The sequence below is a fragment of the Marmota flaviventris genome, chromosome 4 (assembly GCF_047511675.1).
Source record: "Marmota flaviventris isolate mMarFla1 chromosome 4, mMarFla1.hap1, whole genome shotgun sequence".
NCBI lineage: Eukaryota > Metazoa > Chordata > Mammalia > Rodentia > Sciuridae > Marmota > Marmota flaviventris.
The window spans coordinates 156,411,432-156,425,493 of NC_092501.1; the positions used below are offsets into that span (position 1 = coordinate 156,411,432).

The 14,062-nt window shown below is 49.3% G+C and overlaps 1 protein-coding gene across 1 annotated transcript; it reads right to left on the reverse strand.

Annotated features, from left to right (window-relative positions):
• Positions 1-566: 566 nt before the first annotated feature.
• Zic5 (Zic family member 5) lies at positions 567-6,832 on the reverse strand. Its single transcript, XM_027938946.2, has 2 exons — positions 5,308-6,832; positions 567-1,009 (listed from the first exon to the last, which is right to left on the reverse strand). The coding sequence occupies exons 1-2, from the start codon at positions 6,830-6,832 to the stop codon at positions 567-569; spliced, it is 1,968 nt and encodes a 655-aa protein (XP_027794747.2).
• Between the last annotated feature and the right edge of the window lie 7,230 nt (positions 6,833-14,062).

Sequence of the window (14,062 nt, forward strand, 5' to 3'; positions counted from 1 at the left end):
CTGTTGGCGATGCAGCAAGTGTGTGGTTTACAATCAAGAGGCCTTTGCAGAATTGGGGCTTGACAAGGAGGCTCAAAAGCAGCCTGCGTTACGGTGTCAAAGGCATTCAAGAGGCACTCCGGGAAACGCAGAGGGCCTGGTTGCTGTGTGAAGTTCTGACTTAATGCTCATCTTCTCCCCCCTTTAAATATATACACATACATGCATATATGTGTGTGATATATATACACACGTATGCACACACATATATATGTATCGGCAGTGTGTATCTCGGTTAATGTCTCCATTCATTTTCCTTGGTACAATTCGCCCTCAGCCCTGTCTCCCTGCAATGTACAAGTCCAGCTTGGTTGTTTTTTGTTTGCTTTTTTGAGAGAAAAAAAAAAAAAAAAGCCCAAATATCTTAATTAAATTAATTAAATGTACAAACACCATAGGGTTTCATACTGAATAAATAGGGCTAATTAGACCAGTAGCAAGTCTGAGTCACACGTTTGTCTCAGGCTCGGCATTGTCTCAGGTTAGGATATGGTCCAAGGACTCCCACTTATTAATAATGATAAATTCTAATGTATCGTCCGCACAACTTCAGGGTTCCCATACATTTCCTCATCTTCAGACTCAGAGGTGGTTCCGTTGCTGGAAGGTGTGTGGAGGTGGCTGGGGGCCCCACTGGCCTGGCAAACGTACCACTCATTGAGGTTGGTCACCTGAGGGGACAGAGTGCTAGAGCGGCTCCTGGCTGGGTCCAGCACAGGGGACAAGGGGGCACCCACCGGAGTCCCCACTGATGAGTAACCAAGGGCTCCTGGAGAAGGTGGGGGGGACTTGCAGTGAATCTTCATGTGCTTCCTCAGAGAACTCGGGTGAGTGTAGGATTTGTCACAGCCTCGGATCTTGCAGTAGTAGGGCTTGTCACTGGTATGGACATGGGAATGTTTCTTTCGATCACTGCTATTGGCAAACTTCCTATCACAACCATCGAATTCACATTTGAAAGGCTTTTCCCCTGCAAGGAAACACAGGAAAGGTTAACAATGGCTTTCCAGAGACTAGCTTGAAAGAAATCTTGGAGCAGAACTGGGGATGGAGTTTCCCATTCTCCTAAAGACTGACACCCAGCCTTATTTCTATTCCTAATTCCTATATTCCAAGATGCACAGGAGAAGAGATGCTGCAAGGACTGCCCTGGGCCCACTTGCCTGGAGGTTCTGCTTGGATCTGGATTGAGAGGCCAGATGCCAGCCCCCCAGATACTACAGGGGTCAGGGTGAAATCCCCATGGTTGAAGCAAGGCCCAGGATGTACCACTGAAGCCCACCTGGGCCCTCATAACAACCTCATTCATCTCAGGGTCGGGACACTCAAATATACAAGTAGAAAATCCTCTATCAAGATAAACACTGATAAAAAGATACTCTCAGAGTCACGGGTGGAGGTGAGAACAAGAAAAATGGAAGAAAGATAAAACATATAACATTAAATTAAAAGTAAGCTGGGGATGCAATAAAATGATGATAATGGCACTTTGTTCCAGAGTGTTCCCAGAATTTCATTGCTGGGAAGGAGCAGCAGGAGAGGATGTGGAGTTAGGAAAGGAAAGGAAATAATCCAACATTCTCCCTTTAGAAATAAAGGCACCTGTGAAACACAACCCCACCACCAGCTTTTGCAAGGCTGGTTGGGCAGAGAATAAGCTGCTGGTCTCCGCATTCTGCCAGCTTCCCCCACAACTTGCAGGGTGCTGGACAGTGTGGCAGAACAGAATCTGATCACATGTGGGCAAAGACCACAGCCTCGGCACACAATCCATCATTTACCTTAGGCCTTTAGTACACTTATTCTAACAGCTTTCTCCATTACTTATTCATTAAAACCACTTAAAAAAAATCAGGGTCTTTGGCCTGTTACCCCTAAGCTGGTCTGACCACACCAGGCACACTATGACTTAAACACAAGGCCACTAGTCCAAAAAGTAGAGATGCTTAATAACACAACCAGAAAAATTTAACCATTGCTCCTGGGGATTGAAAAACAAAAGGGAAGACTTCACACTGACAGCATAGCTGGGCTCTCTCTCTCACCTTAGTATCTATGAACTTATAATTTTGAATCCATAATTGAACAAGTCATCACATATTCTTTTATAATATTTTCCTCTGACATTCAGATGACCTAAAAAGATCACCAGCCACTTTGGTGACATACTAGGTAGGGCATCTTTCTTTGTTTTGGATAACTTATTTTTAAAAAGAAAAACCATTAAGAATCGGTTTAATGCACATACATTTCTGTGGTGAATCTTATTCCCTCCACACAAATATGTGTTTGTTGTTTTAAAAAATATTTCACTAATGGCCACTGCTTCAATGCCAGAATATGTTAACACATCTAAAAATATCCAGAAGACTGAAATATAACTTTCCCTACCTATCTTTGTTTAAAAATGAAATTAGACATTATTGGAATACAACTCTTAACCTATAAATAGCAGGAAAACAGAGAACTCACAAAAAATCACAACCTTTAAAAATTCTTTGGGGATGAGTCACAGCAAAAACAAAGCTAATTCCTTTCTACCAAAACATCAGTGACTTGTCCTGATTTTTGTATTACATTTTAAGTTGGAGATAATACTAATTTAAAATAGCAGTCTTCTTTTTTTTTTACAAAACAAACAAAATAAGATAATCAACCTTCTTCAATAGGGAGGCTTATGTGGTTTTATTCATTCTATGCACAAGTCAATGTTGTTTAGAATTCTTAGGTTTCTGCCCAACTTACATAACCCGGATTGTGAAAAGTAAAGCTTTGAACATTGCTAGTCCCTCCACTACTCACAAGAGAGAGAAGCAGTAAAAGTCAGTAAAGGGAGAGAGGAAGTGGAAAGAAAGTTGGAAATTAGGGATAAAGGAAAGGTGGAGGGACAAAGCAGAAGAAAAAGGAAATGTATTAGAAGGGCCTGGTGTTGTTCAGGGGGCCCACAGGAGCTCTGAGTAAATTCCCCCTAAATAGAAACACTGAGAGACCTCAGTGTTTACATTCCAGATTCTGACAGAGGAGTCACATCAGAATTTAACTATTTACAGAGTTTTGGAGATTTGGTGCCTGCGGGAAGGTAACGGAAAGGAAATCGAGTTGTGGATATCACTCAGGGCTTGCCAGCTTCCTCTAGGGTTGTAAACCCAATTGAGGGCAAACAGGTCAGGACAGAAGACTTCAGGAGTGACCTGGGGATTAGTCCGTTTGACCAATCTGTTCTGGGGTCCTGATAACCCCCCAAAAGGAGAGAAGTCTATACTAGGGAGAGAAAGAAGTCCACAACTGTCCCTCTCTGGACACAATGTCCAATGGCTGAGGACCCAAGGACAGCCAAAACACCAGGCCAGGGGCGGGTTTGAGTTGGACTGGGAGTCGCCAGCATCCCAGGTTGGGGTGTGTGTGGAATCCCTGCATGCTTTTCCTGGTGGGGTTCACGCTAGCAGCAGGAGTTGGGAGCAGGAAATTCTATCATTCTCACAACTTGGAACCAGAAAACCAGCCACCGGTCCCCTGCCCCCCACCCCCACTCTCTCACGGAGCAAAATCTGTCCAGTGCTGTGGGGTCCCGGCAGAGGGGCAGGGAAAGAAGGTCCACTCCCCTCCAGAGGCCAGGGAAGGAGAGGGGCGGAGGCCACATGCGCCTCATTTAGGGCCTCCTTTTGGGAACTCGGTTAGGGCGGGGACTTCAGTCCCAGTGCTGGGCACCGAGCAAGCAGATGGCTTAGTGGGCCATGGCAGTTTTTATAAAAGCCTCGTGGGAAGTTTCCTTTTGGAAAAGCCATTAAGGTGGATTGATCTGGATTAGAAAAACACAAGGCTCAAGGGACAACGTGCTCCCAGCCGGTCTTCTGCAGGTCCACATGGGAGGCCTGTGAGGTGTCAGTCCATAGGAGCAAGGCCTGGAGCGCCAGCCTGGGGCCACCCGGACGCGGCTGCTCCTGGACATATAGAATAAGTCATACACACCCCTAACACCCGCGGACTGCCGCTGGCCGGGTCGCGGCCCACGCCCCCGGGCTGCCTCCTCACCGCCACCACCGCACCGATAAATCAGCCAAGTGATCACTGAATGTAAACTCCAGTTACTTAAGTGTCCTCTGAGGGGTAATATTGTCTGTCCCTATAAATCCCGGCTATGCTCAGCAGCTCTACCGCCCGAGGAACTCCTTGGTTCAAAGAGGGCACACGACCCTAAGGGGCTAAACCGTCGCCCCATGCTGCAGCCACCCTCACCGGGCCACGGCAGCCCCAAAGGCAGAGCTTGGAGTGGGATGGGAGGGTCCCCACGGCGCTGGGGACTCCGCACCCCCATGTTCCAAGGCGGGTTAGGCCTCAGCGACCACGAGAGGTCTCATCTTCCTCCAACTAGAACCTTCCTTAAAAGGACAAAACCCAATTCTCCAGCATCCAGCACACTCGAGGTTGCGTGGGAAGTCTATGTGTGTGATCGCTGTGTGACAGCGCGTGTGTGACTGCGGGTGTGTAAATGAAGTAAGGGCACATATGAAGTATGAGGGCGTGTGGGTGTCGCAGAAATGGGGTGGAGGAGGCCGGCAGGAGTGTGTGTGAACTGGTCTCGGACCATGTACGTGGAGGTGTTAGGAGTGGGGTGTGTGAGTGGGGTGTGACTGAGCGGAGGTCTCCGGGGCCGGAGGGCGGGCTCCTCTTGACATCCGCACCCATCCCGGGAGGCACTAGACCCCCGCCCTCCGACGGGCCACAACTCGCGGCCCCAACACCGTAGCAAATCCCACGCGCCCTTCCCACCCCCCGCCCCCCCGCTTTCCGTGGTGCAGCTACCGCGCAGGGTCTGCGACCTGTAGGAAGGGAGGCACCGCAGGGGCGACTCCGGCCCTGGCCCTGATTCCCCGTGGCCCTCCCCGACCTCCCGGGGCCGGGCGGATGGGGGCTGCCGACCGTCCTGGGCGCCTTCCTGCTCCTGCTGCTGCTGCTTCTGCTCCGGGGAGGCGGCGGCGGCGGCGGCTGGAGCGCGTTGCCGGTCCCGGCCGAGGGGCTGAGGGCGCGCTGGAGACTCCGCCGTGTGGGAAGCCTGCGCGGGGCCTGTGTGTGCTATCGAATTACTTATTCATAGAAAAAAGGGGGAGAGAAAAAAAAGAAGTCACATGTCCGGGTTATACGTATGCGAAGAGAAGCAGCAGAAGGAGGGAAAAATTAAGGCGAGCAGGAGCAGGAGGAGAAGCAGCGGCGGAAGCGGCGGCGGCGCAGGAGGAGGCGGCGGCGGCGCGGCCGGGGACAGACACCCACCTGTATGAGTGCGCTTGTGGATCTTGAGGTTTTCAGAGCGTGCAAAGACCTTGCCGCAGCCCGGGAAGGGGCAGGGGAAGGGCTTCTCGCCAGTGTGCACGCGGATGTGGTTGATGAGCTTGTATTTGGCCTTGAAGGGCTTGCCTTCGCGTGGACAGTCCTCCCAGAAGCAGACGTGGCTGCTTTGCTCCGGGCCGCCCACGTGCTCCACCGTGACGTGGTTCACCAGCTCGTGCATGGTGCAGAAAGTTTTGGAGCAGGGCTTGGCGCCGCCGGCCGGGGGCGGTGGCGGTGGCGGCCCGGCCAGCTCGTCGGGGTCGATCCACTTGCAGATGAGCTCCTGCTTGATTGGCTGCCGCATGTAGCGCAGGAAGGCCCCGGCTGCCCCTGGGAGGTGGGGGTGGTGCTGGTGCGGGTGCTGCGCGGGCGCCGGCGGCGGCGGCGGCGCCGGAGGCGGCGCGTGGTGCTGCAGGTGGGGCCCAGGCCCCGCTGCCGCTGCGGCCGCCGCTGCAGCCAGGTTCAGGTTTAAGTTCACGGCTCCATAGCCGTGCAGGGCGGCGGCCGCAGCGGCAGCCACCGCCCCGTAGTGCGCGTCCCCAGAGCGTGGAGCGAAGGGCGGCTCTGCTCGGCCATACAGCTCAGCAGCCGCGGCTGCTGCCGCCGCCGCCAGCCCCAGACGCATTTGGCCGTTGAGCGGGTGCGGGTGACCGCCGGGAGCCCCTGGAGTGTCGTGCAGCGCGGGGAAGAGCGCCGGGCCACCGCCGCTGTCCGGGCCCGCGTAGGTGCCGCTGGCAGAGATGAACATGCTGGCCGAGTGGGGAGGCGGGGCCGGGTGCTGGGGGGAGCTGGTGCCGGACCTCTGCTCCCCTCCGAGCGGGGCCCCGTGCATGGCCGCCGCGGGGGCCGTGGCGGAAAGGTCCCTCCGGAGGACGAAGTCCCTGCTGTGGCCTTTGCCGCTGCTGCCGCCGCCGCCACTGTTGGTGGTGGTGTAGCCCGAGAGGGCAGAAGGAGGAGGCGGGGGAGGGGAAGGAGGAGGGGGTGAAGGGGAGGGAGGAAGAGGAGGGGCTGGGGGCGGGGGCGCGGAGGACTGCGCGCCACTGCTGCCCCCGCCGCCGGGGTAGGTGCCGGAGCCTGGTTGCGCGACTACGGCCACAGTGCGGGCAGCAGCCGCTGGAGCCTCGGACGGCGCCGGGAGCACCTGGGAAGGAGGGCTGAGGCTCTGAGCGCTCGCCTGGGCCATGTGCTCGGGTCCAAGCGCAGTGACGGCCACGCCGGGGTCAGTACCCAGGTCCCGCGGGTGGAGGTGCGCGGTAGCAGCGCGGAGTTGGGAGTGGGCGGGCGGGCTGGCCAGCGCCGGGAAGCCTGTCATATTCTGATGCGGCTGGGCCTGAGCCGTTGCCAAATCCGCTAATCTCAGCTCTGGCGGGTTCCTCTTGCTCAAAGGGGGCTCCATCAGAACTACACAATCAGGCTCATAGACCCTCACTGGGGGGACCTTTTTCCCTCTGCCCGCCTTCAAAAACATGTATATATTAGGCGCTCTTTAACTTCTTTTGTCCTGGCCTCCTAACTCTGCTTATTCCTGTTCCCACTCTGTCCTCCAGCGATTGGCAGAGTGAGCACCACATTTGAGCTGCACAGTGGGACTGAGATTTTGGAAATGGCACGGGTGGGATTGGAGGGAGCCGCGTGATTGGCAGCAGACTCGGCTGCCCGATTGGCTCCCGTTTAGACCCTAGGCCCAGCGGGGAACCGCCCCTGTGCTCGCCACCGCCTGCGCTTTCACTTCGCGCCCCCTCCTCCCCTGGAGCCCTCGGTCCCCGCCTCCCCAGGGATGCCCAAGTTGCACTTGCAGAAAGTTTGTGCTTGGCCTGCGCGCGCAGCGCTCTGCGCTCTGTTGACACGCCTATGGAGAGCGTGCGCACGCAGTCAGAGTACACCGGGTGGCAAGGGACTGGAGACCCCCAAGGGGCAAAGGGCGGGGCGGGAACCCCTAACTTCAAAAACCTACGCCTCACTGCTCGCAGTACCTTCCAGTACCCACTTTCTACTCCTCCTACTTTGGAAGATGCCTGAGCTGCCCTCTGCAGGAGGGTGAACATCCCGTCTTCATACCTGTAGTGGTGATGCCAGAAACGTTTGGACACCCAATCTGCCCAGCTCTCACGTAGGGAGCAGACAAGAGACCGACCGAGGAAGGTTATTAAAGTCTATTGATTGCAAAACAACTGGAGTGATTTGGCTCCGCAAAACACCAGGTGAAGTCAAAATAAATCTTTTCCCAAAGGAACAGTTTTATTTCTACTTTTTAGCTCATGGAGTCCCTTTCAACATGGTTCAAAGGAGTTGGCTCAAAGTGTAATCTCACTACTCATCGGTTCTAGATCTGCCACTTCCAATTAGATCTACCGGAGGGGCGGGGCGGCATGGATATCCGGCAGCAATGCTAACTTTTGCCTTTCGGAGATACAGTGACAGGGCAGGCCAAACCTCATCTCTCCTGAGCGAAGCAGTGCTAAGCAATGTCCTTTAAGCAGAATTTCTCTTTCTTGTCCAGAACGCACTTAATGTGTGTGCCTCATTTCTTTTAAAGGACCACAAATTCAAATAGATACAATAAAATTTATCTTATTTATTTATAATAAAGTATCATCTCACCTTATCATTTTCAAGTAAACTGAGATGTCTTATTTGAAAACCATAAAAGCTGGACCTCATTGCTGTTCTTAGTGAACACCATCCCTTCCCAGCAGTTTGCTACCAAATCAGTTTTTAAAAAATAACATGAAGTCCCTATATCACTGGGGGGATGGGGGGGGGGCAGAAAATTCCAAAGTAGGTTATAGTGTACCAAATTGTCACTTCAGATTTTAAAAAGGAAACATTTTTTTTAAATGTGTTAGTCCAAAATGTTCTAAAACTAATATCAGGATTAAAAATTTGCTTTCCTCCATAAAATTATTTGTTAGAGGTCATAATAAATAAAATGTGTTCCCCCTCCCCTTTGGGGATACAATAAAACATGTTCCTAGCTTAATTCGTTTACAGTTCAAGTAAAAGTAGACCACACAAAGCCATCCTCAGGAAATGGTCCTGGGAAAAAATAAGGAATATTTTTCAAAAGAGTTGATTCCATAGCCCCATTGACATGGGTGTGAACAATGCTAAGTGAGAGCTTCCCCATGAGCCTTGGGAATGTCATTTCTCTTATAAAACTGACAAGCAAACAAAGACAATAATACTATCAAATTTCAAATGAGCTTTTTTTTTTTTTTTTTTTAAAAGCTTCAGTGAAGTTCAAATATAGGGAAATTAAAAAGGCAGGAGTGAAGCACAGAAAATTTTAATAGGCAGGAGTGACAAAATCCACATCTGTATTTTAAGAGACCATGTCCTTCCATCTTAAAACATCTGAAACCAATCACAGGAAGGTGGATTGAGAACTGTGCCATCTCTACGGATGGTTTATAAAGAAAGCATCATATTGAGAATTATCACCACTTTCTTTCCTCTCAAAACATTTCAAGTGAATTTCCTTTATGTGAATTTCTTGGCAGTGAATGTCCATATTTGCAATAATGGCAGCTTTGAGTTCCATCCTGCAGGTTATAAGTAAAAACAAAACAAAACCAAGAAAAGGAATGAATAAAGAAAAAGAAAATAAATACAGCCTCGCCTATAATATGGACTGTTGAGCATTTTTATTGTGCAATAAAATGGGTACCTCCACCCCCCTCAAAATAGCTTTTCGTCAAAATTATAACTGCTTTGTTTTATTGAATTGCTGAAATTTAATGGTTTAATGGGTGGAGGCATGAAGGAAGGGCTGTAAAAATGTGAATGATGCTGCAGCAGAGCCGTGCGGAATCTGGAACCCGCCTCCTTGTACAGCTCTTGTTAAACACAGCGTGATATGTATCTGTCATCGATTTAATATGTCTTAATTCAAATATAGCTCCCTGATCAATTTCTTTTTATGGAAGCCTTAAAAAAGAAAAGAGTTTCTTAGGAAATAACAGAGATTTGGGTAGTGACTGGAAAAAACAGATATTTACAAAGTGAGTTTAATGAATATTTGCAAATTTATGACCAAATCCAGACCCTAAAAAGATAATTGACTCAGGTAAATCGACTTGAGCTGCTAATTCTTAAGAGAAAGGATTGGGAGCAAAATTTCAATCAACACCAATAAGGCGCCAATAAACCTCCTGCCAATTAAACCTGAGAATAGGCCTAGCTAGATGGTCATCAGGAAGGCTTGCAGTGGATTTCCGGGATTGCCTTTCTTTATAAAAAGAGCTTTTTTGTTATTTTGTTAGACGCGCTTTTTTGTTATTGTGATGACCTGCCTGACCCCAGGTGCGCTGTTTCTTTTTCAAGCTATTTGGGAGCCAAGTAAAATCTCTTTAAATTCCCAGTTTCTAAGGGCCCAATAACTGTGTCACTCTTCTTAAATAAACACCAACAACTTCCAGGGCGTTGAAGAAAATAATGTATTAATTTTAAAAGCAGGGGGCTATAGAGGCAGCTATGCCAGTTCTCCTTCCGTGGATTTAGCCCCATATTTCCACGGTGGTGCTGATCCTCAGGGCCAATCCTCAAAACGTATGTCCTTGCAGCAGAGGTGCTTGTGTGGAGGTAGCAATGTGGCAAGTCACTGAAATGCCCTTTGGGGGGCTTTTTAAGGCCGTCAGTTTCCAGACCTTTTGGTTGCACCGCGAACCCCAACCTCCTTCAGGTCCTGAACAAAGGCACCGAGAGTCTGAGGAGGTGAGAGGCACAGTAAATGCCCGGCTGGCGGGAACCTGACCGCCACGCCGCAGCTCAGCTGCCCAGAGAGGCCACTGAACGGGTCTCTGGGGATGCTCACGCGGGCGCTTACGGCTTCCCGCTGCGTGGAGTGAGGAACGCGGCTCCTAGGCTCCCCGGTGCCCTCCGTTCCTCATTGAACACCGCCAAGTTTCCTGCGATGGGTGTGGGTAATAGTAAACTCTAGGGAAGTGAATTGGACATTTCCTGGCTTTTGAGCCTTTGATTATTTCTGAAGGCTAGGGAAGAGGGACACTTGAGGACTGTGGGGTGAACAAGAAAGAAGCTGGGGGACCCACCAAGCCTCCTTTTATTGCCCCTGCAATTGCTTTATGACTCGCTGATCCCGCGTGGTTTCTGAGAGAACGACCTCGTCGTAGAAGGGCTGGGTCCGGGCGGATTTGGAGAGTCTAGGGGCATTTGGGCCGCGTGGGAGGCGGGTTCAAGGGCGAACGAGACACCTCAAGTTAGTTACTGGAGAAATCGAAGGACCTTTGAAGCCTAGCCCAAGGATGCCCTTGGGTGCTTAGCGGACGGGGTGCCGCCGCGGGTGGGGGATTAGCAAGCAGACCCTGGGAAGGTGGTGATGGTTCACTGGAAACTCCACAAGCCAGGGCCAGATGGGCAAAGGGGACGGCAAAGCTGCATTTTGTAGAGCTTTGTCAGGGCTGGAAGTGATGGGAATTTTCGATGCAAGGACATCGCCACCCATCTAGGCAGCAAGGTCCATGGGCCACCTCCCCTGGCCCTATCCGCAGCGGGTAGGGACTAGATCCTCTACCCTCCCACCCTCACCACTAGCGATCTGCCTTGGGTGGGGGGCTGCTGTGAGGGCCTTATTGCTCCTAACTGCCCCACCCCCAGCCATTCGCTGCCCTCTGAATGGCTCTAAGAGGATTGCCTCTCTTTTCTGTCCTCCTAAATTCCCGCAGAATCCTCAGGCTCCTATGTGCGGGGCTAAGAGTGTCCAAACATGTGCTTTGTGGTAAAGTTTATGACCCCTGTCACATGCGCATGAACACAATGAAAATAAGGTGGAAGTCACTGGCTGTGTGGCCAGTGACTGAGATGTTGAATTCCGTGGGGTTTTGTTTTGTTGTTAATTTCAGTTTTGATGGTCAACAATTAGACCTTCTCATGTCCACTTAACCTTTATGGTTAAAAGCTGCAGAAACATTATCCCTCTACTTCCCCACTACTAAATAAATTGTATAAAACTGACCTTTCCTCAAATGCTTTCATTTGGTTATCAAACTTTAAAAAACTCACAGATAGTAGTTGTTGGAGAAAGATCTTTGACTTTGGCCTACATTTGACCATCAGGTTTGGTAATTTCCTGGGAGACACTCCTGTGTTCTAAAATAAACTCGGAAAGTGAAAACAAGAAAAACAAAACCCTCCCTACATGCTCACAATTCATATAACCACCTAATAATCATACTGGCCCCAGGATTTGCTTCTCCCCCACTTCATCCCTCATCCTTTAGAATGTTTTTGGATGCAATATTAAGAAAAAAAAAAAGGAGCAAACAGAGGATATGTAGTTTTTTAAAAATCTCAGAGTTGTGGGGTGGTTACCTCCACTCAACACCCTTTCAGTATCTATGCTTCAATATTTGAAGAAGCTGTTAAGATAAATCAAATAGTGACACGTTGATGGATTTACTTGTGTAAGCAATATGGTTGACATATGGCATTGTTATTTATGAATGACAGCATAAATTGTATTACAAAGTCTATTGCAATAATACTGCAGTTTATTGGAAAGCTGCTCGCCTGTCATCTGTATTCAACCTCCCTGGATGTGGTTCGCCTGGGAGCCCAAAGGATAACGGTCCTCAGGATAATTAAACATGTTCACATAAACTAATGCCTTCTGGTTTTTGTTTGTTTGGTTTTGTTTTATTTTGCAGCAGTGGAAAAATTCCCATCAGGAAAGAGGAGATGAAGTAGGAACAATTAGTTCCCTTCCTTTCACAAAACCACAGCCACTATCACCAACCCAGGGGTAAAGACAGGTGTGATGGATCCCTTCTATTTTTCCCAGAGTCCTTTTTTGACAAATATACAAGTACATACCCGTATCACTAAACTGCTGGTGAGTACATATTTTTATACATATTTTAAATAAGCCCAGTTAGAAAACAGAAAATTTAACTGTAGGTGGAAAAGAAATTCTTTTAGCAGACTGGAGAGGGCCTTATGCTATGACACCTCCTCTCACCCCTGCCCTTTTAAAAATGGTATTTAAAAGTTACAATATTGGCTGAGATTTTTCAGAATTTCCCCTTCTTTTACATTACACTTTTCTAAAGTTCTGACAAAGAACATTTGCTCTAGGTGGGTTTTGCAGAGGTAGCTTCCCTACCACACATGTAGTCCTTTCATGGGTCAGGGGTCACCCAGCCCAGGAGTGGCTGAGACAGCTGAATCAAAGGTGACCTGCAACTTAATATCCTGTTGATGATCTTGTTGAATTTATGAGTCTGTGATATAAACGATGGTGCTAGAATCCTGAAAAATTCTCCTTTTTATCCAGGTTACGCAGTTTCCATACTTGTTTCTCTCATCTCTTCTCTCTGCTTCTCTCCCCCACCCCCTCTTTCCTTCAGAGGAAAATTAAAAGTTTCAATAATAAAGTGGCTTTCCAATTTAACAATTGGCTTTCATTGTTTGTTTTTTAGCTTCTCCCGTGGAACAATGTATATGTGAGAGCCACAGAGTGTGCACTGTTTGTGTATATGTACACAAAATGCACATCATACTACAAAAGAATTCAAACAACATTGTTTCCAGAGGCCCAGAAACTAAAAGGAGGTTCTCAGTTGATAAGTGTCGGGGTGTGTGGTGGGATTTTCTAAGTTTTGAATATACCACACATTCCAGATCCTGCTGTGATTCCCTCTCTTTGCCAGGAAATGAACGCCCCAACGCACTCCCAAGGTTTTCCGGATCTTCACCAGCCCTAGGCTCAGGTTTTGCCTGGCTCAGGCTTCTTCAGGATTTCAGAAGAACAATTTTGGGAAACTCACAATGAGGGGACATGGAACTAGTTGTGGGTCCCTCCAGTCTGACAATGCTGCAAAAGTGTCCTTCCAGAAACCTGTTGAAAAACTGAATTCATGCACACGGTTTATAAGAAAGCTTGACCGGGGTTTTTCCCCCGCTTTTCCTTTCCCTTTCTTTTTCTTTTCTCCCCCCACCCCCTTCCTGCCAAGGAACAGGAGTCCACTTTTGAGGCGATAACTCTGAAAGCCTTTGCAGTTTTTTTTTTCCTTCTTGTTCTTTCTCGCTCTTCCCTCTACTTCCTTAAAAAAAAAAATACTGTCATTGAAGGAAAAGGGTTTTGCGGTTTGCAGAGAAATAAAGCATTTCTGAGAGGGGATGGAGACGTGACTTTGAACTTGGCTCAGCTCCTCTGTGTCCTGCAGAGAGAGGAGAACTGGAGCAGGGAAAGAATAGCCAGGAGGGCCCAGCCCGCGGGGTCTCCGGCGGGAATTAAGGCGTCTGCCCCACTGCCCGGCAGCGAGCAGCCCCCGGAACCTAGCGCAAGTAAGCGCCCAGCCGCGCTACCCCGAAACGCGGGCGCAGCAAAAGAGGAATCAAAGCGAAAAGAGAGAATGGGTCAAAGAGGAGAGGGAGGGAGGATTGGGGAGGGGTGAGAAAGTGGTAAAGGAAGAATACTTGGAAGTCTGATGCCTTGAAAGAAGGAAAGGAAGTGAGTTCTTTGGATATGCAAGATTGCTTTCTCACAATCTCTAGGAAGGATTTTTTTTTTTTTTGTAATGTTTGGAATAAGCCATTCCAGGTACTCTCCCTTCATCTCCCCCATATAAATTCATCAATTTATACAGTAAACAAACATGAAAGACTGCATTGGGCAATTTTAAAGGGCTCAACGTGGCAGGGCAGCCTTTCTGCCAGGAGAAATTCATTCTCTCCCTTT